Genomic DNA, 27,445 nt, shown 5'->3' with positions numbered 1-27,445 from the left:
AAAAAAAGTTGTGCCACAGCCGGGATTCGAACTCGCGTCCTCAGCGATAGTTTGCACACCCTTAGCCGCTAGGCTATCCTCCATTTCTATGTCAAGGTTGTTCATTACTAGTATATATCTACAAAGTTCTATATTTAACATAGGCACTCGACATTTTTTTCCGACAAAGGGTATTCATATGACCACCCTTCGTCGGGTTTGGCTCCGCCCATGTATTATTTATGGATATATAAGGAAATGGTTTTCTTTAAAAGCTAAGCATGCACGAGATTCGCCTTAAAAGGGCATTAAGAGGCATAGGTTAATCTCTTTTATATTGCTTTATCTTCATAGGTTCATTATATTATTTTCCATGTTCGGTATCTCTTACCATGTTACTATTCATGTCTTACATACTCAGTTCACTGTTCATACTGACGTCCTTTCTTGTGGACGCTGCGTTCATGCTCGCAGGTAAACAGGTATACGCGTCTGGCTTCTAGGAGTTCCACCAACGGCATCTCAAAAGCGCTCCAGTTGTTCCGGAGCTACAGCTTATTGGTACTACTCTTATGTATATATTTGGGCACAGTGAAACCCTGCCCCATCCTCGTGAATTATGTATCTTATTTAGAGGCTCGTAGACAGACGTATGTGGGTAGATGTTTCGTGACCTTGTCCGTCCTTGTTGTTGTATAATATTTTGGTCAAGCTTATTGATATATGATAGCGGGCATAACTATGGATAGCTATATTAAGTGAGATGTTCATAAATTATCCGTGTGCCCCACCTAGTAGTGAGAAAGGAATGCTAGATCAGAGGTGCTCGGTAAGCTACTACCAGGTACCCGTCATGGCCTCTAGCGGGGTCGTGACATGTGGTTGGCTGTGCAGGGGAGATTAGCAACTGTGTATAGGCTTGCAAAATGGGGCATACAAGTGGATCAGGAGTGTGTCCTATGCAGCACCAGTGCTACTGAAACAATGCAACATTTATTCTTTGAATGCAGGTTTTCCAATTACATCTGGTCAACAATTTTGTAATGGATGGGCATTACAAGACAGGTTACAAACTAGGCAGATGAAGTGAAGTGGATGGCACAACATGTGCATCATGGAAGGCCAAGAGCAAGTATACTAGGATTTCTTAGTGCAGCAGTTATATATCACATATGGCAAGAAAGGAATGCTAGAAGGTTTCAAGAAAAGGAGAAGCAGCCTGTGCAAATTATCAGGGACATCATCTTGCAGCTGCATATCAGAGGGCAGAGAAATTGTAAATGGACTAGGCTTTTAGATGGGCTTAATCAATATCCTGTATAGGCATCTTTTGTATCTCAGTAATATGTTATGAATGCCTAGTATAGGAAGTTGATAGGATCTGACTCTATAGTCAAAACAGAGTCAGTGGTGTATTAATGGATCATCTGGTTGTTTGAATAAAATTGTTCAGTTAGCCAAAAAAAAAAAGATGAATGAGGACCAAAAGTGTAACAGCTTACATGTTCTAATGTTCCTGCTAACAGTGTTAATTGATTTCAAACTTGTTTATTCGAGATCTTTTTAAAATATTTACACTAGATATGATAAGTTTACGATGCCAAAATATGTCATTTTGCCCCTTCACATAGGAATTATTTCCCTTTGGTCGACTTAGACCTATATAATATATTAAATCTAGTGTCAAGTCTTTCTATAGTTCTCTGATTTGCTTTTTTTAGCACCACAAACAGATGAATTATTCAAGCAACTGTTGCGGGCTTATAAAATTATTTGCAAACTGATATTACCATTTATATGATCTTTCCCGAACTTTTTTCTTTTTCTCATTTTATCATAGTAAATACGACATTTTTGGGTTGTAGTAGTTGATAATGTGAAAGATAATGAAAACTTTTTCTGTGTCCAGATGATTTAGTTGATTTGTGTTGACGCTCTTGGAAGAAAGAGAAGAAGAAAAATGTGAGTACATACATTAGGGTGCAAAATACAAAGAACTCATATCAAGATCAACATTATTTATGTTTTAGGAAGTTGTGGAAAAATAACAGGAAAGGACTTTTTACATTAAAACATGGGGCAAATAGTGGCCCAAATTCTGAACTCTGAAACCCCAAATTTCTCCTAACAGACCCTTTCAATACCAGGAGAAAGTGAACCCTCCCAGTTCGAGCCAGAACCAGGTCTTTGTGCCAGTGAGCTCGGAGGACTGTGTGAGCTACCCAGTGCCCAACAACATTGTCTCGTCCTCCCAGGTAGCATCTCAAACACGTCTAGTTCCATACATAGTGAGAAAGCTATAAAAGACAATAGAATTAATGAGAGAAACTCGAAAGGAAATAGCTGTATTAAGAAAATTAAGGGTACTACAACAACATATCCGGTGTAATGGGTTTTTTCTCTTTGTTGCAGTTTTCGAACTTGTATTCTAATTGGACAGAGAACAAAGCATTCCACGGAGAGTTTTAATACAAAGATCATTATGCGATTGAACCAAAATTAATAATGGCTTTGCGTGTGACCAAATGAAAAATTGGACATAGTTACGAATTTCGTCGTTAATCCATCGCTAAATATTTGTTTAAAAAACAATCGTTACTGATCCATCGCTAAATAAAGTTAGCGATGAATTTTACTTATTTTGAAAGAGTAATAACAATATAACAAATCTTATTTTATCCTTCTAATTGGACTTTGAATAATTAATATTTGGTTCCTTATTTTGATTTTCTATCTTGCTGTGTGATATATAATTATATATACATAATCCTTTTGATATCTATTTTACCCTTAGATAATTTCAATTCTCAGTCTATGTAATATGTTAAGGATTGCACCCTATTTGAAGAGGAATCACCATAAAACTTAAGGATTCTCAGATTTTTCTTGCGTTATATACATGATTCCCCATGAATTTTAAAGATCAAAAAATGAGATTTTCAAGTGTTCTAAGTTGGGATTTAACAAAAATGTCAAATCACTTAACTATATACTTAAGCAGTTTTGGTCCTTTAAGTTTGTGAAAACACTTTTGATCTCCGTCATATACTTACCGAACTCTAGTTGTTAAATCAATTGAAACTGTGAATAAAATAATTTAATCATAAACACCAGAAATTTTTATCAAAAACTCAAAATACCACAACATATTATTTAATTAGTACGATACCCCCCATTTAACTTCTTTTTTTTTTGGAATTATTTTCTTATTAATCTGTTCCAAAAAGGTATGTCACGACAAGCTTTTACAGCTACATAAATGATATGATATATTGCAGACCATAAGTTTCATAGCCACAAGAATGTTATGATTGGAGTATTTAATTACAAATTTTAAAATAATTTGTTTCTTTTAAACTTTTATCAAGTCAAACTATGAATTGAAACCGATACTACCTTGAAAATTGCTGCATAACAAAGCTTAGATGTCAATTGATGCATCACCGGACTTTCGTAAAATCTCTCTTAAATCAACATTTTTTATAAATAGTAGGACATTGAAGCAGAACTTATCAACCAAAAAAAATAAAAGATATTTCTATTGAAAGGTCTCTACGCTCCGAATTAAATAGAATTGAAAATACCATCTATATAGTTATAAACACAAGGTGGCATACCTAAAAATGCCGGTAATCAATTTAACCAAGGAACATAAAGCCTCGTCAAATATAAATTGTACTCCCTCAGGTTCAAAAAGAGTGTTCACTTACTAAATCAAGAAAAAAATAATCTTATTTTTTAAAATTTACCCTTATTAAGTGTTAAGCGATTAAATTCCAATATCTATTTAATTAGGGATAGCTTGGTCAAATTACCTATTTTTATTTCGGAGTTAATATTTTTAACGGATGTGCAAATGGCAAAGTAGACAGTCTTTTTGAACCGAGGAAGTATTATTATTATAAGAAAGAAGCCCTCGAATTAAGTGAAACAGATGGACCAAAAATTTGAGAAAAATATCCAAATCCATGTTGGACTTAAGTCCTAGAATTAGTACAATTTTTTTTTGCACGGATTTCCCTTCAAAGGCGCTGGTCTTCAATTTTTTCCCCTCAAATTGCTGGTCTTTAATTTTTTCTCTTTGCTTAAAAAAGTGACCGAAAATACCTCGAGGTTTTGGGTTCGAATCCCTGCTCAGCATAAAAAATTAATTTCACAAGACAAGGCTTAGAGAAATGTTTGCCTTATAAGGTAGAATTTTAAGGCACATTCTGCCTTAAGGCAAAATTTGTCTTGCGAAATTTTACAAGGCAGATTTCTTTTTACTCTGCTGGAATTATATAAAAGTTAGGCCTAATTTTGGTACGAAACTTTGCCTTACGATTTTTCTTTTTTTTTTTTTTTTACGGAACCAAAGGTAACCAAGAACCTCGGGGTATTTTAGGCGAAAGATAAAAATTAAAGACCAGTAATTTGAGAGGTAAAAATTAAAGACCACCCCCGAATAAGGCAATCGTGCAAATTACTCACTTTTCGGACATCCTACAATGTTTTGCTTTCGTTCTTTTCAGGATTATCATGTTTTTAACATCATTCTCTCCTACACAATTCTTTCATGGTATCAATGATTTGAAAAAATTCTTTCTTTATTGAATTTTGTATCAAGTCAAACTATAAACGGAAAAGAGTGCTAGCATGAAAATTGCCGCATAACGAAGTTTAGCTGTCAATTGAAGCCTGACTGCGCTTTCATAAATACTCTCTTAAATCAACATTTCGTATTAATAGTAGGACACTGAAGTAGAACTTATCGACCACAAACAAACGATATTCCGTAATAGAATTGAAAATACCGTTTATATAGTTAAAAACAACGCGGAATACCAAAAATGCCGCTAATCAATTTAGTCATGGTAGTTCATCAAATATAAATATTATTATTATTTTTTATATAATAATGTCCTATAATTAAGTGAAACAGATGGACTGATGGAGTAGCAAGAAGTTTGAGAAAAAGACCCAAATCCACTGCGTGTCTGCTATCACTGAGAGTGTCTGCTATCTCTTACAACATAGCACAGACATCGGAACTGAACTCAGCTCTGATATTCCTATGAGATATCTCTTACAAAATATCTCTTACAACATATCAGGCTTTTAACATCATTCACTCCTACACAATTCTTTCATGCTATCACAAGATTTGCTCTCCAAAGTCCTTTATTACATTAATGGCTGATTCGATTTCGATAATCCCAGTTCTTCCCAATGAAATCATCAAAGAGATTCTTTTAAAGCTGCCCCCGAATTCATTGTTGAAATGCATGTGTGTTTCAAAATCTTGGCTTCAACTAATCTCTAGCCCTCATTTTGTAAATACCCATGTGAAATTAACAGCTAATGACAAAGGATGCAGCCATCATAGAGTTCTATTTCGAGGCCTCGAAGGAAACTTTAAGTTTTGTTGTCTCCCTCCCTTGTTTTACAAAGAACAAAGCTATGAGCTATTTGACATGGATTCTCCCGTGGAAAACCCTACTTTTTCTGCTTACATTGTGGGTTCTACTAATGGATTGATTTGTCTGTTCAAGCAGAAGAGGGAGACATTTCTATGGAACCCCACCATTAGAAAGTCAAAGAAATTACCTAAGTTAGAAGTTGATTTGACGTTGGGTTGCTCTTACTACTGCAAATATGGTTTTGGATATGATGAGTTACATGACGATTATAAAGTAGTATATATCGATTATTATGGTAATTCTTCCTATATTCACATTTACAGTTTGAGGACTGATTCTTGGAGAACAACCAATGAGCTTCAGGACATCTTTCTACTAAATTCTTCGGGTAAATTTGTCAATGGGAAGCTTTATTGGTCTTCATCTACTGGTATTGGTATTAACAATGTGTGCAACATCATTTCTTTTGATTTAGCAGACGAGACATGGGGAAAGTTGGAGCTTCCCAGTCATCGAGAAGTCAATTCTCATTTCATACTGGGAGTTGTGGGAAGTGATCTTTCTCTGATTTATACTTGTCGTCTAGGTACTACTACCTCTGATGTGTGGGTTATGAAGGATTGTGGAGTTAATCTATCTTGGACAAAATTGTTCACCATCAAATATCCTCAAAATGATGGGCTATATATGTGTTCACCCATTTTCACATATTCTATACATTTTCACGAGTCAAATAAGGGTGAATTTTTACTTTTTCTCCCCCCATTGATCATGATATATGATGGTTCAACCAGACAACTAGAGCACGCTGATGATGTTAAGGGATGCCCCGCAAAAATCTATGTAGAAAGTCTTGTTAATCCCCTAACGATATCTGGCCAGGGACGTCGTAGCCTTGAAACCTCACAATCACTTAGCTGATAACTTGGAAGAGTTCTGCTTAGTGTAGCTGGTATGCTCTTTTTGCACTTCTTTTTTTGTCAATATAGGACAAGACATCGAATATATTTTTTCCTGATAAGCTGACAAAACAATTGAATATACGTAAAAGGCTCAAATATGTCATCGAACTATCGGAAATGACTCATTTATGCCACTTGTCAATAGTTTGGCTCATTTATGTCATCGAACTATCGAAAACGGCTCATTTATGCCATTCATCAATAGTTTATCTCATTTATGCCATCGTCGTGACCAAAATGACTCATCCATGCCATTTTTCATTAACGTTGGTTTTACAATATCAGATATGATACGTGATCTCCAACTAGATGGTTGTGGGTGGGTCGGGTGTATGGGTCAGATTTTTTATTAATTTTGGATTTAAAATTGGGCTGATTTAATTAAATGACGTAGACCTCTAATTGGAAACCATGTGTCATAGCTGGTATTATAAAACCAGCGTTAATGAAAATGGCATGGATGCGTCATTTTGGTAACGGCGATGGCATAAATGAGCCAAACTAATATGAGTGGCATAAATGAGTCATTTCCGATAGTCCGATGGCATAAATGAGCAAAACTATTGATGAGTGGCTTAAATGAGCCATTTCTGATAGTTCAATGGCATATTTGAGCCTTTTCCGTTAAATATATATGAAAATCCATTCATCGTAGTTGCTTGTATAGCTTGTCGTTCTTGTAAGTGTTTCTCCTTTTTATTATATCATAGTTCATGAAACAAAAAGTTATTAGAATATAAAGTTTTGTAGTGCAAAGCTCCTGCTATACTCATTCGCCGTTAAGTGTTGCAGTTAAAGCCCTTTTTGTACCTTTTATCCCATGGCTTATCTGTGTCAAATCAACAGCTAAATCCCTTTTTACACAATAAATTAGTCTCAAAAAATAAAAAAGATTTGTGGAGCATCACAACTTTAGCAGAAACTTAAAGCTGTGATGGTGCTGAAATTTGTCCTCCTCGACAGTCTGGACATTGTAAATCATTTGAAAGATCCTTGAAAACTTCTCTTGAGATGGACCCTTGTTCTGTTCATAGTGCATCTTTGTTTTCGGCCTGATAATCTTGTTCTCTTTCTCTGTCTGATTGTACTTTTCACTCACCAGAGTGAGAGTCTCTTCAAGAGCTTTAGCTTTCTTTTGGCTCTTAACTGCTTGGTTCTTGAACCATATGAGCTGTTGGTTATCCTCCGACATCTGCATCACCTGATTCCAAACAGTTCCATTATATGACTTCATCTTGAATTTCAAACTTGATTTCCCATGTAAATGCTAGTTGAAATTGTCTGTGTATATTTTCTCTGCCATGTAACCACGATGGCTCATGGACCATGTGAATGTCGAACAGCCTGACAGCAGCATAATAGCTGAAATAGTCGTGCAACTCCTGATTTCCCATTCCAATCAACTTGTCATTAACATTTTTCTCTTTGTATGTAACCCTTGATCCACCTTTCGTTTTTTTGTGGAACACCAATGAATGCAACCCTGTAAACCACAGAATTGCACCCGGACCACCTTTGCAGGCAGGGCAGTGCTACTGTCTTTCAGGATCATTAATCTCAGTAACAGTCAAACTGTCGAGACATTCAAAAAGTCTCTTGAACCAACAGCTTTTCTCTCGCGCCTCGATAACTCATGTCACATGTGAGTGATCATCAAAGTCATCATCACTCTGATATTCATCTTCATCACTGTCATCATCAGGCAAATCCAATTCATCAGACTCACATGCCTTAACATCATCATCTGTGACAGGGGAATTAGATGAGCATTGTTGCTCAATCCCAATTTCCGAACAATGACCACAAGTACTTCTAAAATACCCAGTTAACTGGGTATTTCTAAAATACCCAGTTACAACACTATTTCTCAGTCTCCAACACCTACATTTATCTCATCAACAGTACTTGTTTCAGAGATAGCTTTCTGCTTTGTTGATTTATTACAAAGCTTTCCAATCCCTTTATTGCTGGAACTCATAAGTTGGATGAAATCAAAATGACGGGACAAATCCGCCGGAGAAGGAAGAGTGAGAGTAGAACTTGCTGGTAAACGATTAATTATGTAGAATTAAGAAAAGGAAGGTTATAAGATTTTGTAAATCTAAAGCTAGTGTTTAGTCTACGCTATATTTTCATAACGGTAATATACAGATCAGAGGCAAAAAAAAGAAAACAATATGTATAATACATTAGAAAGGTTTCGCATAAAACATTAGTCTTTTAATCGACTTTTTCTTTTCATGACGCTCAAATTATGTAAACTTTTAAAATTTCCTTTTTATTTTATCACTTCTTTGACTTCTATAAAAGTAACCCATTTTCACCGAATTAAAATTTATATTTTGTTCAACAACCATATCTGTTGAGAAATATTGTATTATCTCACTTTCCTATTTAGTGTAAATCTATGTTAATTCCATTACATTTTCTTTAGAGTTTTACCTGATGTATTAGATCACATTTTCCTAATTGATTTACTTCAAGAGACATTAGTTATTACAGTGTCGTGAATACAACAGAGACAATACCAACTTTGATTCAGCTTCAGTCTTAAGCAATGGTAATTGAAAAGAAAATTTATACAAAAACAACATACCTAATGCAATTCCACAAGTGGGATCTAGAAAGGTAGAGTGTACACAGATCTTACCCCTACCTTTGTGGGGTACAGAAGTTGTTTCCTATAAACCGTCAGCTCAAAAGAAGTGTAGTCAAAGCAGGATTGAAAGGAAAATAATGACAGCAGAATAGCAAAATAAACAGAACAAATGAAGCAACAAGAGTAGTAAAAATTGAAGAACAAGATAATACACGAATACTAAATAACACTACCAAACACGGGGAAAATGAGAAAAGGAGACTAGCCTCTGCCTCACCCACATAAAAGTAGGGTAACACTAAAATACCTACTACCTTTCTGCCCTAATCGATCTCCATATCTTCCTATCTGGGGTCATGTCCTCAGTAAACTGAAGATGAGTCATGTCCCGCTTATTTGCTTAATGGTGGAGCCATACCTTCAGTGAATTATTCATGATATTCTTTTACTTATACCCAATTAAAAAGAACAAAATTGTATTTGTATAGATGGAAATGTCGGTGAGTTAAGAGTTGATACAGCTAGAGTTTACTCACCTTATTATGGAAATGCCCCAGATCTAATTATTGAGCAAGAAAAGGAAAGTAACAGAGACAAAAAACGAATGTAGAGAGATGTTAGCGGAAAGTTCGAGAGAGAAAATTCTAGGGCAAAACACTTAGGTCTAAGCCCTTGTTCTTGTTCCTTCACTTGCCTATGATTGCCTAATTTTGCATTTCATTCGGGGAATTGAAGATCTGGGAACTTGTTTGAGAAAGTTCCAAATCTTTGTGACTTGATAAAATCCAACTTATTTTATTAATAATGTCAACTCTCTTATATAGAATTACAGTAGCAAGTCCTAACAAATTAGCAATAGCAAAAATCCTATAAAACAGAAATAACAAGAATCCTAATCCACTCAGGGAAGTTTTATTCGAATAACAAAATAATATAGAAAATGTTAATCATTATCTATCCTATAAATTCTCGCATCTGGAATATTGTTTCCCATCAAACGCATCAATAACACAACCTATTTATCTATCTTTCTTATACATTTCTATTTTTGATGTTTATTATGATACGTTGCTAATCTTTCTTGTTTGCCGAAGTTGAACAATGATCTGTCTTGCTTTCTCCATCGCGTTAGTATCATACTAGTAGTTCTACCGGGTTTCCAGATTTTCTATCATCTGCTATAAACTCGACTCCTGATAACAATTGCGCTAAGAACTTGGTTTGGTATAAGCCTTTTTTTGTATAATTAGATATTTGAAAGTCTCTGGAATATGAAGAGAACCCGATAATGTTGAGTATCCGAATGAACCAGGTCCAAATGAAGCAAAATGGACATCAAGGATTCATTATTCATAAATGATTCCGGCTAACTTTTATATAGAAAGAATGTTAGAGGAAACATTTGCACTCAAGACCAACAAATAGTATATTTGATTCTTCAGAAATGAAGCAGAGGCTTCCTTGTAGATTCTTCCTCTGCTTTTCAGGGGGAAAGAGCATTATTAACAGTAAGCCAAGCAATTCGGCATTGGGAAAAAACAGAAGATAATAACTTCTTACATTCCATACAAGCTCCAACAAGTATTTGTCATAAATTACACAAAATATAAATCAGATTTGTATTGCTACCTCCCAAGGTAGGGGCAAGGTCTACGTTCACTCCACCCTCCCCGGACCCCACTTGTTTACACTGGGTATGGTGCTGTTGTTGTATAAATCAGATTTATTGGTAAATTCAGCAACTGCAAACAAGCTAATGAAGACGACAGAGAATTGGTAACTGGCCTTGTCCAGAGAATTACGGCGTGAGATGTTCAAACAGTCTTTTGCAAATATGGTCATATTCCATCTATTGTTGACCAATGGTACTACCATAGGTTAGACAACTTCAGTACATATTGAATAATAGTTTGGCTTTAAACTATGTCAGCGTGATTTAATATACACAACTTAAATCTTAATTGGTGCAGCACATCCATACATATTTGAAATTGATGTGTTAAATTGTTTTTGATCAAGAGAAATTTTGCACATGTATTGGTTTACTCTACAACTATGACTTAGACAGATGAGAAGATATTGCCAAATTTTTTTAATGGATTTGAACTTTCATCTCACTTCGTTAAATATCCTCACTCCTTTGTTTGCATGTTGTAATTTTGTTTTAGCAGGGTTACTATTTATATTGGCTAAATTGTTTTTTTTTTAAACTGGTACCATATATATTGGCTAAATTGTTGGTAACGGGTATAGGTTGTGCTTTCAGAAGGATGTGGTGTGAGCAGACTACCTTGAAGTATTTAGAGTTCTGTTTTCATTATTTTTTTCTTATCTGGAAAAGTTTCCTTTCTTCTATACCTTTGGTGTAAAAGGAGAATCTTCTTTTCTGTAGATAATTAGGCTAAATTTGATAGTGACAGTGGTTGAGCCATAAGCCCAACCATGCATACTCTTCACAACATCTTGATGAAATATTCATGATATATTCTTTTTTTTTTTTTTTTTCAAAGGCATCTGGAGGATGAAAATCTGTACACTATTCGAGATATACTGTTGACTTATACCCCAAAAAAAATAAACGGGAAAAGGCTGAAATATGCCATCGAACTATCAGAAATGGCTCATTTATGCCTCATTAATATTTTGGCTCATGTATGCTATCGAACTATCAGAAATGGATCATTTATGCCACTCATCAATAGTTTGGCTCATTTATGCCATCGCCCGTTACGAAAATGATTCATCCATGTCATTTTTCATTAACGCCGGTTTTATAATATTAGATATGACACGTGGCCTCTCATTAGAGGTCTACGTCGTTTAATTAAACTAGCCCAATTTTAAATCTCAAATTAATAAAAAAATCTAACCCATACACCCTACCCACCTACAACCATATTCTAGTTGGAGGCCATGTGTCATATCTGGTATTGTAAAACCTGCGTTAATGAAAAATGACATGGATGAGTCATTTTCGTAACGGGTGATGGCATAAATGAGCAAACTATTGATGAGTGACATAAATGAGTCATTTCCGATAGTTCGATGGCATAAATGGGCCAAACTACTGACGAGTGGCATAAATGAGCTATTTCCGATAGTTCGATGGCATATTTGAGCCTTTTCCGAAAAATAAAAAAAGAAGATGGAACTGATGTTTATATATGGTGATTGTGGTGAGTTAGAGTTATAGTAGGTCTGAAGTTTCAACATAGTGCTGCTTAGATGTCAGTTAAGGACTTTAGCTGAATGTATCTGTTCATTTTCATTGCTAACCAGTTGATTAAAACATCCTTTTACATTGACAAATGATTCCCTCGCGTCTATGCTGTTGTTTTGCTTAAACTACTGTTTTTACTAGTCATGTGAAAATTTCTCCGATGCAACCTTAACTTGTTTTGTACTATTGAATTTCAGGAAGTGGAAGCTAATATTGAACACATATCCGTAGTTGCTGACTGCATGGGTCAAAACAATGAAGCCTGGACATTTCTGTTTTTGAAGTTTAGTATGTTACGTTATTGATCTTTCTTAATTGCCGAAGTTGAACAATGATCTGTTTTGCTTTCTCCATCGTATCTGTTATATTTAGTATCAGACTTGTAGTTCTATGTTGTTACCAGATTTACAATCATCTGCTGTAAACCTGAATCCTGATAACAATCGTGTTAAGAACTTGGTTTGGTATAAGCCTTTTTCGTATAAGTAGATATATAATTGTCTCTAGATTTTCTTTTTTCTGTGAGCCGAGTGTCTTTTGAAAACAACCTCCAGATATATAATTGTCTCTAGATTTTCTTTTTTCTTTGAGCCGAGTGTCTTTTGGAAACAACCTCTCTACCTCCATGGTAGGTTAAGGTCTGCATACACTTTATCCTCCCCAGATCCCACTTTGTGGGATTACACTGGGTATGTTATTGTTGTTGTTGAATGTCTCTAGAATGTGAAGAGAACCCGCTATTGTTGAATATCAAAATGAAACTGGTCCAAATGAATCAAATGAATATCGAGGATTCATATAATTGATTCTGACTAACTTGTACACAAACATGTGCACTCAGGACCAACAAATAGTATATTTGATTATTAAGAAATGAATAGAGGCTTCCTTGTAGATTCTTCCCCTGCTTTTCAGGGGGAAAGAGTATTATTAGCTCTTCCAGTAAACTAAGCAATTTGGGATTGGAATAAAAACAAATTTGGTATATATATATATATATATATATATATACTGATATGATATCATAGAGGACTTGCTCATCCCATAGAAAAGAGCTCAGTCGTCTATGATACGAATATGATATATATCATATATTGACATGCTATCATAAAGTAATGGTTCATTCCTTCAAAAAAAAAAAAAATTCAAGCCTCTATGATACAAATCTTGTATATATTATATACTGACAGGATAGCATAGACGCATGTTCATTTTGATATTTTAATTTTTATATCCTATTTAGCAAGTTCTACATGTGGAAAAAAAAAAAACAAAGTTACATTTTAGATATAAGTTTTATTTGCATTGCAAAATTAAAAAATTATAGAAATATATTTCGAATTATATCTTTATCCTTGAAAGAAAAATAAGAAGACAAAAATATAAAAAGAAAAAGACAAAATCAAAACATAAAAAGAAAAAAAATAACAAAATGACAAAAAATAAATTAAATGAACATAGCTGTTAATTAACAAAGAAAACGGTGAAAGCGGATAATATAAGGAAATAAGATTAAATGGATCATCAATTTGAAAGGGGCATTCGGGTGATTAGTTAATGTCGTGTAGGTAACTTTGTTATTAGTATGTATAGGGGCAAATTTGAATTAATATTTTGTTTTTGATGGGTATTTTGTGTACTTTTCCCTTTTTTGTCCCTATAAGGTCACTCACATTCACATACTTATCTCACAAAGTAACTTCGCTAGAAGGCCCTTTTAAAAATGAGAACATATATATTTTAGCATCTATAGCATTGACCACCCTTTAAGATGGTTGTCAACCACTGATTGTGAGGACCCACAGCTGGGCGCTGACCATGCTGTGAACCTCTGGGTATCTGACCCCATAACTGACTGCTGTGGCATCTGCGCCCTGCTGACTAGTCATGACATACTCAGAGGGAATCGTCTCTTAAAGGTGACTGCAAGGTCGCGGGTTCGAGGCGCTGCAGCGTGTATTCTCGAGCTGGCTAAGCACCCTCTCACGTACAATACCTGAGTATGTCATGACATGTCAAGCATGCATGGGCCACCAGGGCCAGGGTCCCACCAGGGGTCCCCACAGCACACTGGTTCTCCTCACATCCCAGACCAATCTCCTGCATCCTTACTCTAGTAAGCAATCAACCCAACACTGCTAGCCAAAGAATGAATCTGTGTTTTGGTACGGCAACTCGATTCCACACCAGTTCTGCAATGTCCCACCTTGGTGCTTCTCCGATCAACTGGATATATCCCTTAGTTACTGAATATTTCCTATTTGTAGTGAGTGCATATCGTGCATTTACATACCAGTTGAGCATTTGCATCTTGATTTTGTTTAGCCTTTTCCAATACCAGCTGTAGTCCGATGGAGGATCATGATTCATGAAGTCATCAGTGTTGTTCATATACATACCTTGCACCCATTTAACCCACAATATATCCTTCTTCTCCATTATGTGCCAGAACATATATATTTAATAGACCCTTAATTTTGGGATTTGAATAAAAATGGCCTTCATTGTTTAACATGGAACCTGATAATGCTTTACAGCTTGTTTGGATGGTTGTTACCTATTGTATTGTATTGTGTTGTTAGTTTAAATACAATGTTTTTTCTTTATTCTTACTTTAATTTTATTGTATCGCATCGTTAAATCCGTCGTTATGTAATGACGAAAAATATCATTTTATGTAACGATGGTTTGGTGTTATTGCGTCGTTACTTTATTTATTTTTTCTCATTTTGTCTTTACTTATTACTTAATAATCATATTTAAACCTTATTATACCATTTTATGATAGCTCTACGTTGTACCCTACTTTTCTTGTAAATTTATCGTTCAAATTGTTGATGTCTAGCAATTATGTAGTGACGGGAAATGATACAGTCTATCCAAACATTGTATTCAGCAAACCAATACAGTATAATACAATATAACATAATACAATATAATACAATACATTATGAAACAATACGTAACAACCATCCAAACAAAGTATTAGTTATACAAACACTACAAGAATAAGATCAATTTCTTCTTGATTAAAGCACCACTTATTTTGAAACAAAATGAAAAGCCAAAAACACTATTTATTTAGAAACAAAGCGAGTACAATTTTAGTTCAACTCTAATTGTGTTGTTAAATTTAGTTGTTACTTTCTTCTACTCCAGAAATTAATGGAAGAAAATTCATAATTAATAAGGAAGATGATGAACTTCATTTAAAAAAAAAAAAAAAAAAACTAGCATCCCGGTAGAAAAAACATCAACATATATTAATGACTGCTAGCTTGAAAATTGTTGCAAGCATCACTGGGCTTTCATAAATTCTCTCTTAAACCAGCATTTCTTATAAATAGTAAGACACTAAAGGAGGACGAACTAATCGATCATAAAAAAACGTTATTTCTGTTGAAAGGTTCCTGACGTTCCAAATTAAATAGAATTGAAAATAACGTTTATATTGTTATAAACAAGGTAGCATACCAAAAATGCCATTGATTAAACTTTCTTTATTAAATTTTGTATCAAGTCAAACTATGAACTGAATTAGGTGCTAGCTTGGAAATTGCCGCATAAAGGAGCATTATTGTCATTTAAAGCCTCATCGGGCTTTCATAAATTCTCTCTTAAATCAACATTTCTCATAAATAGTATGATACTGAAGAAGAACTTATCGACCATAAAAAACGATATTTCTGTTGGAAGGTCCCTCACACTTCAAATTAAATAGAATTGAAAATATCGTTTATATAGTTATAAACATGGTGGCATATCAAAAATGCCGCTAATCAATTTACTCATGGAACGTTGAAAAAGCCTCATCAAATATAATCTTTATCATTATTATCATTATTTTTTAGAAATTGTCCTAGAATGAAGTGAAACAGAAAGGAGTACCAAAAATTTAGAAAAAGACATAAACCCTTGTTGGACTTAAGTTGATGCTTTGTCTTGAGACCACTGCCGTGACATCAGAATATTCATTCATAATCCCTGCTGTCTCTCGAAACATTTCCCTGCGGTCTGCTCTCTCTTACAACAATTTCAGAGACATCAGAACTGATCTCACTTCGGATATTTCCAAGATGTTTTCCTTTCGATCTTTTCGGGATTGGGTTCATCAGGCAATTAACATCATTCTCTCCTACACAATTCTTTTATGGTATGCGAAGATTTTCCGTCCAACTTCTTTTGTTGCAGCTTCTACCATGAGTGATTCCATAATCCCTCTTCTTCCCAATGAAATCACAACAGAAATCTTGTTAAAGCTGCCCCCGAAGTCGTTGTTGAAATTCACTTCTGTTTCAAAATCATGGCTTCAACTAATATCTAGCCCTGATTTTGTGAAAAACCATATGAAATTAACAGCTAATGACAAAGGATGCAGCCATCATAGAGTTCTATTTCGACGCCTCAAAACAAATTTCAAATTTTGTAGTTTCTCTTCCTTGTTTCACAAAGAACAAACCATTGAGCTACTTGACATGGATTCTCCCGTCGAAAACCCCTTTTTTTCTACTAGTGTTGTGGGATCTGTGCATGGATTGATTTGTTTGTTCACTCAGACAAGGGAAGGATTTTTATGGAATCCTACAACTAGAAAGTGTAAGGAATTACCTAAGTTACAAGTTAAATTGACATGGGATACCTCTTCTTTCTATAACTTTTATGGTTTTGGATATGACGACTCTCGTGACGATTATAAAATACTAGTTATCGATTATTTAGGTAAAATTTCCACTCTGAGGACTGTGGTCAACATTTACAGTTTGAGGACTGATTCTTGGAGAACAGTAGATGAGCTTCAGGGCATCTTTCTAGCAAATTATTTGGGTAAATTTGTCAATGGGAAGCTTTATTGGGTCTCGTCTACTGGTTATAGTAATCACGAAGTGGGCAATGTCATTTCTTTTGATTTAGCAAACGAGACATGGGGAAAGTTGGAGCTTCCCATTTGTGGAGAAGTCGATTCTCATTTCAAACTGGGAGTTGTGGGAAGTGATCTTTCTTTGCTTTATACTTGTCGTCTAGGTGTTACTACTTCTGATGTGTGGATTCTGAAGGATTGTGGAGCTAATGTATCTTGGACAAAATTGTTCACTATCGAATATCCTCTAAATGTTGTACTATATGTGTATTCTCCACCCACTCACACATTCTCTATACAATTTCGCGAGTCAAATAAGGGTGAAATTTTACTTTTGCTTCCCCAAGTTATCATGATATGTGATGGTTCAACCAGACAACTAGAGGTTGTGGATAAATTTGAGAAGTGCACTGCTGTTGAAATCTATGTCGAAAGCCTAGTTGATCCTGTATTCATAGCTGACCAGGAACCTCATAACCACGGAACTTCACAATCACTTAGCTGATAACTTGTAAGAGTTTTGCTTATTTTAGCTGGTATGCTCTTTTTACGCTTCTTTTTTTTTGTCAGATATACGACAAGGCATTGAATATATTCTTTCCTGTTAAGATGAGAGAACATTGAATTATATATATTCCCATTAATCTTAGTTTCTCGTATAGCTTGTAGTTCTTGTAAGCATTTTTCCATTTTATTATATCATAGTTCATGAAACAAAAAGTTTTTTGGATATAAAAGTTTGTGGAGCATCATAACTTCAGCAGATTGCTTCAGGGAGTACTTCTCCATCAGCTTTGCCAGTTCGAGGTGAAATTTCTTCTCGAGTGCAATCGCCACTTCGCAGAGTTTGTGTCTCCTATCTTCATGAGCTCTTATCGGCTTCTCCCTCTCTTCCAAAAACACTTCCATGTCTTTGTCCTGAAATTTGATAAAATTTGTAACTTTATCTGCCCTGACTCGATGATCCTCAACAGTTGAGGAAGCATTTGCAAAAGACTGTTTGAACATCTCACGCCGTATCTTCTCAAATTGTCCTCCTCAACAGTCTAAATCATTTTGAACTGATCCTTGAAAAATTGCTCTTGATACTCCCTCTTCCTCGTTCTGTTCATGATGCATCTTTGTTTTCAGCTTGATAATCTTGTTCTCTTCCACTGTCTAACGGTGATTTTCACTCACCGGAGTATGCTGGTTCTTGAACCATTCAAGCTGTTAATTATCCTCCGACATTTGCATCGCCGGATTCCAAACAGTTTCATTATAAGATTTCATCTCGAACTTCAACCTCGAATTCCCATGTTGAATGCTGGTTGAAGTTGTCCATGTCTCTTTTCTCTTACATGTAATCATAAAGCTTATGTATTCCCCAGGATAAAAGCGAACTGGATTGCGTTTCTACCCGTTTCTATCTCTTCCCTTTTCAGGAAAATGCTCACTACGAAGCAGAGCCTCCATGTATCCCACTACAGTAGCCTCAAAAACCAATACACTGATACCACAATGGCCTCGTGGACTGTATGAATGTCGAACAGCCTTGACTGCAGCATAAGAGCTGAAATAATGGCGTATCTCCGGATTTCCCATTCCAATCCACTTGTCATTAATATATGTCTCAAGCGCCGTGTCATGATAATCACCACACATGGCCACACTATTTCCTTATCTTTGGATTCGATGCCATCCCACCTCACCTGGATGTACAACAGAAGTTCCCCTCTGACGCAGCTCCACCACCAAAAGGCAATCGAGCTCTCTGTGTAATTTAAGTGCAACCCTGTAAACCACAAATAGTAGCGGATTAATTATGTAGAATTAAGAAAAGGAAGGTTATAAGATTTTGTTAGTCTAAAGCCAGCGTTTAGTCTACGCTACATTTTCATAATGGTAATATACAGATTAGAGACGAAAAAGAAAATAATATTATGTATAATAGAATAGAAAGGATTCCCATAAAACATTAGTCTTTTAATGGATTTTTTCCTTTCATCACGCACAAATTGTTTAAGCTTTTAAAATTTCCTTTTAATTCTCTCACTTCTTTGACTCCTATAATAGTAACCTATTTTCACCTAATTAAAATTTATATTTTTGTTCAACAGCCATATCTGTTAAGAAATATTGTATTATCATATATTCACTTTCCTATTTAGTGTAAATCTATGTGAATTTCATTATCTTTTCTTTATAGTTTTACCTGATGTGTTAGTTCACATTTTCCTAATTGATTTACTTCAAGAGACATTAGTGATTACATGAATACAACAGAGACAATAACAACTTTGACTCAGCTTCATCTTAAACAATGGTAATTCAAATAAGAAAATTTATACAACAACACACCCAGTGTAATCCCACAGTGTAAATCTATCTACGATCATGTCCTCGGTAAGCTGGGACTACGCCATGTCCTATTTAATCACCTCTTCCCAATACTTCTTCGGTCTACATCTACTAAAACCGTCCATAGCAACCTCTCAGACCTCCTCACTGGGGCATCTGAGCATCTCCTCTTCACATGTCCGAACCACCTCAGTCTCGCTTCCCGCATCTTGTCCTCCACCAAAGCCACCCCCACTTTGTCCCAGATATCGTCATTTCTAATTTTATCTCTCCTAGTATGCCCACACATCCATCACAACATCTTCATTTCCTCTACTTTTATCTTCTGAACCTGAGAGTTCTTGACTGGCCAACATCCGCAAAATTAAAATACTGCAAAATTAAAAACAAACCAAGGCGTTGATATAAAATTCTCACCTTTAGGGAAGACCTATCCAAGCAGAGGTGTTTAATCCTTTCAAAGATTGGGTTCACATTAAAACACTGAAATGTTACTGCATAGCTGCTAAGGATAGTCAAGTTCTCAGTCTCGGAGAAATCATATTAACATACTCAACACCAACACCAATACAAATCCTAACTCCAAAGTCTCAAGCATAGGCAGAATTTGACCCGTACATGGATTGGATCCTTGTTTGAAAGGGTTCATTACTATAAACTAGATAAACAATAACAAGCTCTCATTATAATTTCGAACAAGACGCAAATCTACTTCTCTAGTTATTTTATACTTCTTTCAATAGTGAGACTTGTTAAATTGAGAATATGAGGATAGAAAGATAAGAGGCTAAATTACTTAATTTTACATGTGATGTAACGATGGACACAAGAAACAAGAAGAGAGTTTGATTGGATGGAGTATCTTTCAGAGCATTAGTTTGCTTAAATAAGTGCATTTGGAGACTTTTTAGAAACAAGGTACACGGACTTGATTGTTTCACCAGTACGAAATTATGAGTGAAGGGGTGATGAAATGCCTAAAATCTTTTTTATCACATTGACTTCTTCATGAAGAGTTTTGTCTTTTGTTTGATTGTGCTTATCTCAAAGAAAGTAAAGTTAGTTTATTAAGGAGTTTAGTCATATTAGCCTAGAATCGAGGACTTTGAGGTATGTGTTTTATTGTTTGGTTGTGTTATGTTTTACTTTGTAGATTCTTCAAGGAAGGAGAGTAATAACATTTATTGGTATGTCCTCACATACATTAAACATTAAACACCGTAACGAGGCAATGGAGGGTTCTTTAGTAGTAGTTTCCTTTTTAAAGAGAGCTGAATTAGGTAATTTCAAAAATTATCAGAACTCAAAATTTTCTATTGGAAACAAAGGAAGCGGAAATTCAATCGCTTATTGGACATAATAGTTCTCCCTCTGTCCAATTTATGTGATTCCCTTTGCCTTTTAGTCTGTCCCGGAAAGATTGTCGCCTTTGTACCCTTTTGTTATAGACTCATTCGTGGGTAAGGTTTATGCAAGATGGGGCCCTCAAGTTGAGAAAGATAGTAACGTCAGAGAGGATAAGGAGATCTGATACAGCTGGCAGATTTTATTCGCATTAAAATAGGCAGTAGTTTAGTTTTACTAGAATTCTTATCTGAATAGATTTTCTATGTTAGTAGATTCCTAGATTTTCTTAATATCTTGTAATAGGGTTCTCTATTTAAAGACGCAGATGGAATAAAAGAAGGGAGGAAAATTTCTATCAAAGAACAAGAGGTCTAGGACTCTCTCTAATGATTCCTAAGGTTATAGGCTCCCTTCCAACGAGCTTATTTATTTCCTTTAGCAAAATAGGTCGCTCACGGAATAAAAACAAGGGAAAGGATCTGATAAGCACAGACTTTTCAGTAAATCGCCCTGTGACAAGATCCATATCGCATAGCCGTAAAAACTTGGTACTAGAGCCAAACACGATGGGCGATCCAAGCAAACTTGAAGAGTTACAAACTCTCCTTCAAGAGGCGCAGGCTGCCAATGAAGCGCGAATCGCAGAAGCAGTGGCACAATCTGAATCAAGAATGGTTACTAAAATGCAACAATTAACGTTACAATTGCAGGAGTTCATGGTCGGGTTTAGCAAAAATTGTTACACCTCAGAAAAAAAAATAAAAAAAAATTGAATCCATGAAATAATTTTGCGGGTAAACAGTAGACGCGGATGAACAGTGCCAGTGAACAGTAAAAATCAGAGACTAAAAAAACGAAAAAAATCTGATTTTTTTTCATTTTCTACCCCTCTCTCTCACTCTAAACTCTCTCTAAACCCTCCCAAAATCTCCTAAAAAGATCTCTAAATCTTTCAAGTTGAATTCCTCCAAATCAAACCAAGATTTCATCTTAGGAAATTGGAAACTAGTTAAGAAAGGATTATAGTATTTGGTGCTTGATGTGTGGCTGATTATTGAAGCTTGGAGCTAGGATTTTAGTTGAGTTTTCTGGGCAATAAGGTATGTAATATAATCTATTCTTGTTAATTAAGTTATTCATGGGAGAATTCCCTAGTTTAAAGTGAAGGGAATTATGTTATGAAGTCATAGATTAGTTGGTTGATATGGTTGCCTTGAGGGTTGTTTTTTTATTGGAACTTTGAGAGATTTCTAGATGCTTATATTGCTATATGAGGTTGTTGATATTGTTGTTGATGTTGTTGATAAGTTGTTGTTCTTGAATTTGGGAGAATAAAGTGTATAAAGAAGTGTATACAAGCATTGGCATCCGAATGTATATTGGGCTGTTTTGGGAGTAATTTAAAAATGGATTTAAGTCTAGTTTGATATGAAATTGTTGGTATTGTTGTTGTTGGTATTTTGATTGACGTTTGACTAAGTTGGAATTTCGAGGATTGTTAAGTTTACAGGGGAAATGCTGCCCAATTTTCTCTAGAATTTACGACGCGTCCTTATAATCTATTAACTAATGTTAACATGAATTCTCCCGTGAAGGTAACGACGTGACATTGGGGGAGAGCAAGTGAACGATAACATAGCTAAACGACAAAGGTATGTGAGGCTAGTCCTTTCTTTCTAATGGCATGAATCCTATAGCATAAGTTCTTTTCCTCTTCATGAGTTCTTATTTTCCGGAAAGCTAGAAGCCTAAGTCCATAAATGTCTATATAAGATAAGAGATAAGAGATATGATATGATGATGCCATATTGATAATGATGCTATTTATTTCTTACACTCACCTTATGTACTAATTCCTTCAAGGTGAGATAGAATGTTAATAATTGCTCCATAATGAAATCGGGGGATCACGACCTTACGCCACCCCGACAGAGTATAATTGATCTTGAGTCTTATGCATGTACTATGATAAGCATATTATGATAAGCATATTACTACAAGTATTTTTTATGAGCATGTCATGATCATATTACACCGCGCCTAGTTGGCCTGGCAGTCACCGCCAAGGCGGGCAGCTATACGGATACACCATGACCTTTTGGCATGGGCAGACACCACTAGTGGGCGGCATGAGATGGTACCCCGGACGCGGGAGGCCTGGACGCGGGCTAATGTTATTAATTATTACACCGTTCCGATATGGACGGGCAGCTTGCATATTATGCATATATGAAATTATGATGAGTATGAGTAAGACAACATGCATTACTTCTTTTATGATTGTCATTCAGATTCAGATGTTTCATATTGATGTTCACATTATATTAACACTGTCTTTCTTTATTATTTATGCCTCTCATACTCAGTACAATGTTCGTACTGACGTCCGTTTTCTTTGGACGTTGTGTTCATGCCCACAGGTAGACAGAGAGGTGAGCTTGGTTCAGACCCTTAGTAGTTGTCAGCTGATTGAGAGCACTCCATTGTCCGGAGGTGCTTATGATTCTTCTTTTGGTATATATGCATATTTTGGGCACGACGGAGTCTTGTTCCGTCTATATGTTTAGTATGTCAGTAGAGGCTCGTAGATACGCAGTGTGGGTCAGATGGTCTCACAAGATGATATTATTATGTATATATTATTTTGATGGTCGAGAGGCAAATGTATATAAGTATTTATGTTTCTATATAAAGTAAGATTTTCCTACAATTCGTGTATAAAATTGGTAAAAGGGAATTAAATGAGTAAGATGAGTATTAGAACGAGTGGTGTGTCACGACCCAACTCCGTTGTAACACCCCGCATTTTAGGACTGAGTTTAAGCTCATATCATTAGAGTTCTAGTGGAAACATGGAAGGTTTGAACGGTTTGCGAAAATAGTTGATAGGCCTATTTCGGGCAGCGATAACTCCTTGATCGGTTTGGAATTTTGGAAGGTACTATCAATGAAGTTGTAGTATGTAGAAATACCTTTCTAACGATATAAGGATCAAGCCAATCAGAGATCGGAGCAAGGAGATATGATCGTCTCAATATGGCTAATAGTAAGGCACTTGAAATCCTATAGAATCGGCTAAGTTTTTGATACGTCTGACTTCCAGTCAAATGTCATGAAAATCCGTTGGGAATTTGAGAAAACTTCCTTGATGGAAGTTGTAGCCCTTTGAAATAGCTTTCCAACGGTATCTTACGGGGGTCAAACGGACATCTGTGCAAAGAGTTATGCCCATTTTACTGAAGCTTGTTCGCTGGAAATTCTGCCAGCGTAACGGCGACGTTACGGGCCGTATTTCGTGTTACGGTCCGTAACAGTGGACCGTAACGTCCCGAAAATTTCCAGAAACTCACTGGAAATTTTCACCAAGATACGGTACCAAGTTACGGTCCGTATCTCGTGTTACGGGACCGTAACAGTGACCGTATCTTGGTCCGTATATACGTTTCGGGTCACCTGACTTCGGGAGGCCATAACCCTATCATAACTTGGGAATTTGGGAAAACTCAAAGAACGAAAGTTGTAGATAATTGAAAAACCTGTCCAACCATAGGTTGTGGGTTCACAGGAGACGTCGGGATAAGGAGATATGGACGTTTTAAGACAGATAGGTCCCAACCCGTTTTCAAGTTGGGTCAACCCATTTTCCCCTTGGTATATAAAGAAAATATTACCCTAATAGCCCATTTTTCCTCCAAAACTCAGATTTTAGAGAGAGGAAGTGAGAGAGAAGGGAAATTAGAGAGAGAAAGTAGAAAATCAACCAAGTTTAAGGCCCCGAATCCCAAAGCTCGTGAAGGAAAAAGTGTAGTACAAGTCGTTGTCGTCATTTTAAGCCCAAGATCGGACTTGGGGGTGTTGATTTCGTGGTTACTACCCAAAAGGTAATATTTCGACTCCCCAATCATTTATAGTTATGAATTGATGAATTCTTGGGAGTATAATAATTGGGTTTGTTGAAGATGATTATATGAACTATGTTAGAATTGTTGGATTGATGACTTGGGATTGTTGTATTCATATGGATTATGAAGAATGATGTTAATTGCATCTAATTGAGACTGTAGAAATTGTTAGAAGTAAAAGAATGGGGATTTGGTGAAGAAAACACCATTAATGGGGGTTATAGAGCTTCATGCCCACTAAGTGTTTGATAAAATGCTTAGATGAACAAAACATGGATACTGTTGCTAATATAGAATCACTATGACTTGTATGCTATAGATTGAAGTTGAAGGGGGTGAAGGACATTGTGATACGCCCAAAAGCGGAAGGTTAAGGTATGTAGAACTTCCATCCACATGTGGGAACTTCTATGTTCTTCCCCATGATCCGTTTAGTAAATTCTATGAAGTTCAACTCCTAGGGCATTAAACCCAATGTATTGGTAGCCCGTAATTATGTATGTATGTATGTACATGAATTCCGTATATATGTTCGTTATTGTGTTCCTAAACCTCCATTTCGGACATTAGGAATCCTAACTTAATCCATGAATCATGAATTCTTCCTCATGTGTTCTCATGATGTTTATATGAAATTGTAAAATGTTATTTTACAAATTACAAGCATGTTTTCAAGTCAGCTACAAACGTATGATTATGCATTATGGTATTTCTCATGATCAAGTTTACAAGTTATTTCATGAAAATATGTTTACAAGTCCTTTCGTGAAATCATGATTTCAAGACAAGTACAAGTTAATTCACGAAAGTCATGGGCTTCTTAGCCAACTATATTATTTTCATGTTCGGGAGTTGTAATAATACCGAGAAGGCTCAGATAGCCTGAAACTACGTATGCCAACGTAGGATAAGAATCGCTCCGCCCAGTAGGACGATTCCTTTATATGTTCCCCATTGAGGGATTTGGATCCATTCATGTTATGTTCATGTCTCGTGCCCCGGCAAGGTACGAGATGGCTTAGCTGATCGGGCAGAGATCAGACTCCACGCTCCTCCCCGTGGTGGTTTATGTCGGTATTACAGATTATTACAGATTATTACAGATTATTACAGATTACTACAGACTATCTCATGCTTCCAGTACTCAGTTTCAGTTTTAAATTTCATGATTTTGTACTCATGCTCATGCTCATGTTCATGTCCAAGTTTTCAGTTTCAGTTCTTACTATGTTATTCCATGTTCCATGTTGTTTCTTCCGGTTGCTTTACATACAAGTACATTCAATGTGCTGACGTCCCCTTTTTATTGCCCGGGGGCCTGCATTTCACGATGCAGGTACTGATATACAGGATGACACATCTGCTCAGTAGGACAGCATTCGTATCAGCTTATTTGTGAGCCCCATCTCATTCGGGGTTTAGTCAACTTTTATCTTATGATTAGTTATGCATCTAAAGGTATGCTGGGGGCCTTGTCCCAGTAAGTATGTTTTTCAGTCAGACTCATGATAGAGGTTTCATAGACTAGAACAGACAGTTATGTCATGTCAGATAATCGAAGTCGCATAGCCATTTTGGCTCACTCATGTTTAAACAAGTACTTTATTAAGTATTATGACTTATTATGTTTTATAAAGGCTCATCATGCATTCACGTTATATTCCGCTTATGTTATGCATCATGATGATTCAGCAAGTCATGTGGTTCGCTCGGTCACATGTAGTCAGGCACCGAGTGCCGTGTTATGTCCAGGCCATGGTTCGGGGCGTGACATCCGTAGGCCGTGACTAGTGTCCGTGCTGGACACCCAAACGTACCCAATAACCCAAATCAACATATTAGCAGAATGTATCAATATAAAAGTCAGTTGGCGGTACTAGTTATCATAGATGAACATATATAGCACGTGGAAGCCGATAAGGCTATCACAGATCATATCAACCCAAAACATATATAGAACCCACACAAGTATGTCTACAGACCTCTACAGATCATAACAGAACCATAAGACGGGACAGGGCCCCGTCATACCCCTGAATAGCATACATATATATAATAGCAGCAGATTGTACCAACATATAGGCTCTGGACAAAAGAGCACTGCCAAAATAGCAGAATAGATGTCCTAGGCAGGCGGGTCAGCAAATCTGTCGTCTGTACCTGCGCGGCATGAAAACGCAGCCCCCGAAGGAAGGGGGTCAGTACGAAATATGTACTGAGTATGTAAAGCACAGAACGTAGTAAACAAAGTCATAATCGAAGCAGAAGATACAGAAAATGAACTGAATATCCAGATTAGCAAAATGCTGATCATATAGCATAAATAGTATTCGCTGAAAACATATGTCGTACCTGGTCCCATTACGGAACAAGATCATAACCGAAACAGAACTTACAGAGGAGTGAGTGTAACATCCGAAGTATCAAATGCATATTTTCAAAACATGAGGAGTGTGTACAGAAACATATACCATATCATATCCGACCCCTGCCAAGGGACTCAGCAAACAGAACGTGGCCACCCCCCGACGCTGGTGCCACAACACATAAGGAGCAGAATAGGGGATAACCCCGTAACGTAACATATCATATCAGATGGCCATATCAGATCATATCATATCAGAATGTGTGTACATGGCACAGCATACTCCACAACCCATGTACATATATACCTACCTGCTCCCTCACATCGAGGCACGGCGAACAATGCAGTGGAATACGCTTGACAACATATCCTGGCCCGGGTTCAGTGTGGGAAACATTGAGGCATTCACGAATGGAGTAGTGAGAAACTAAATGCAATAAAAATACCATATATGTCCAGAGACTCAATGAGGCA

At 36.2% G+C, this 27,445-nt stretch overlaps 2 protein-coding genes, 1 non-coding gene and 1 pseudogene across 3 annotated transcripts; 3 read left to right on the top strand and 1 right to left on the bottom strand.

Moving 5' to 3' along the window:
- Positions 1-4,913: 4,913 nt before the first annotated feature.
- On the top strand, positions 4,914-12,590 carry LOC132641580 (F-box/kelch-repeat protein At3g23880-like). The gene is made up of 2 exons (XM_060358622.1): positions 4,914-6,330; positions 12,357-12,590. Exon 1 carries the CDS (start codon positions 5,151-5,153, stop codon positions 6,297-6,299), a length of 1,149 nt encoding a protein of 382 aa, XP_060214605.1. The 5' UTR covers positions 4,914-5,150; the 3' UTR covers positions 6,300-6,330; positions 12,357-12,590.
- On the top strand, positions 7,090-7,194 carry LOC132643124 (small nucleolar RNA snoR134). Its single transcript, XR_009583568.1, has one exon. It is a non-coding gene; the product is annotated as a small nucleolar RNA snoR134 (small nucleolar RNA).
- Positions 12,591-16,042: 3,452 nt separating the features above from the next.
- On the top strand, positions 16,043-17,688 carry LOC132642735 (F-box/kelch-repeat protein At3g23880-like). The gene has a single exon (XM_060359788.1). It carries the CDS (start codon positions 16,092-16,094, stop codon positions 17,520-17,522), a length of 1,431 nt encoding a protein of 476 aa, XP_060215771.1. The 5' UTR covers positions 16,043-16,091; the 3' UTR covers positions 17,523-17,688.
- On the bottom strand, positions 17,659-21,693 carry LOC132639815 (protein SUPPRESSOR OF GENE SILENCING 3-like; annotated as a pseudogene).
- Positions 21,694-27,445: the final 5,752 nt, after the last annotated feature.

The sequence above is a fragment of the Lycium barbarum genome, chromosome 5, assembly GCF_019175385.1.
Source record: "Lycium barbarum isolate Lr01 chromosome 5, ASM1917538v2, whole genome shotgun sequence".
NCBI classification, from domain to species: domain Eukaryota; kingdom Viridiplantae; phylum Streptophyta; class Magnoliopsida; order Solanales; family Solanaceae; genus Lycium; species Lycium barbarum.
The sequence above is the reverse complement of the archived record's forward strand: the minus strand, read 5'-3'. Positions and strand labels throughout refer to the sequence as shown.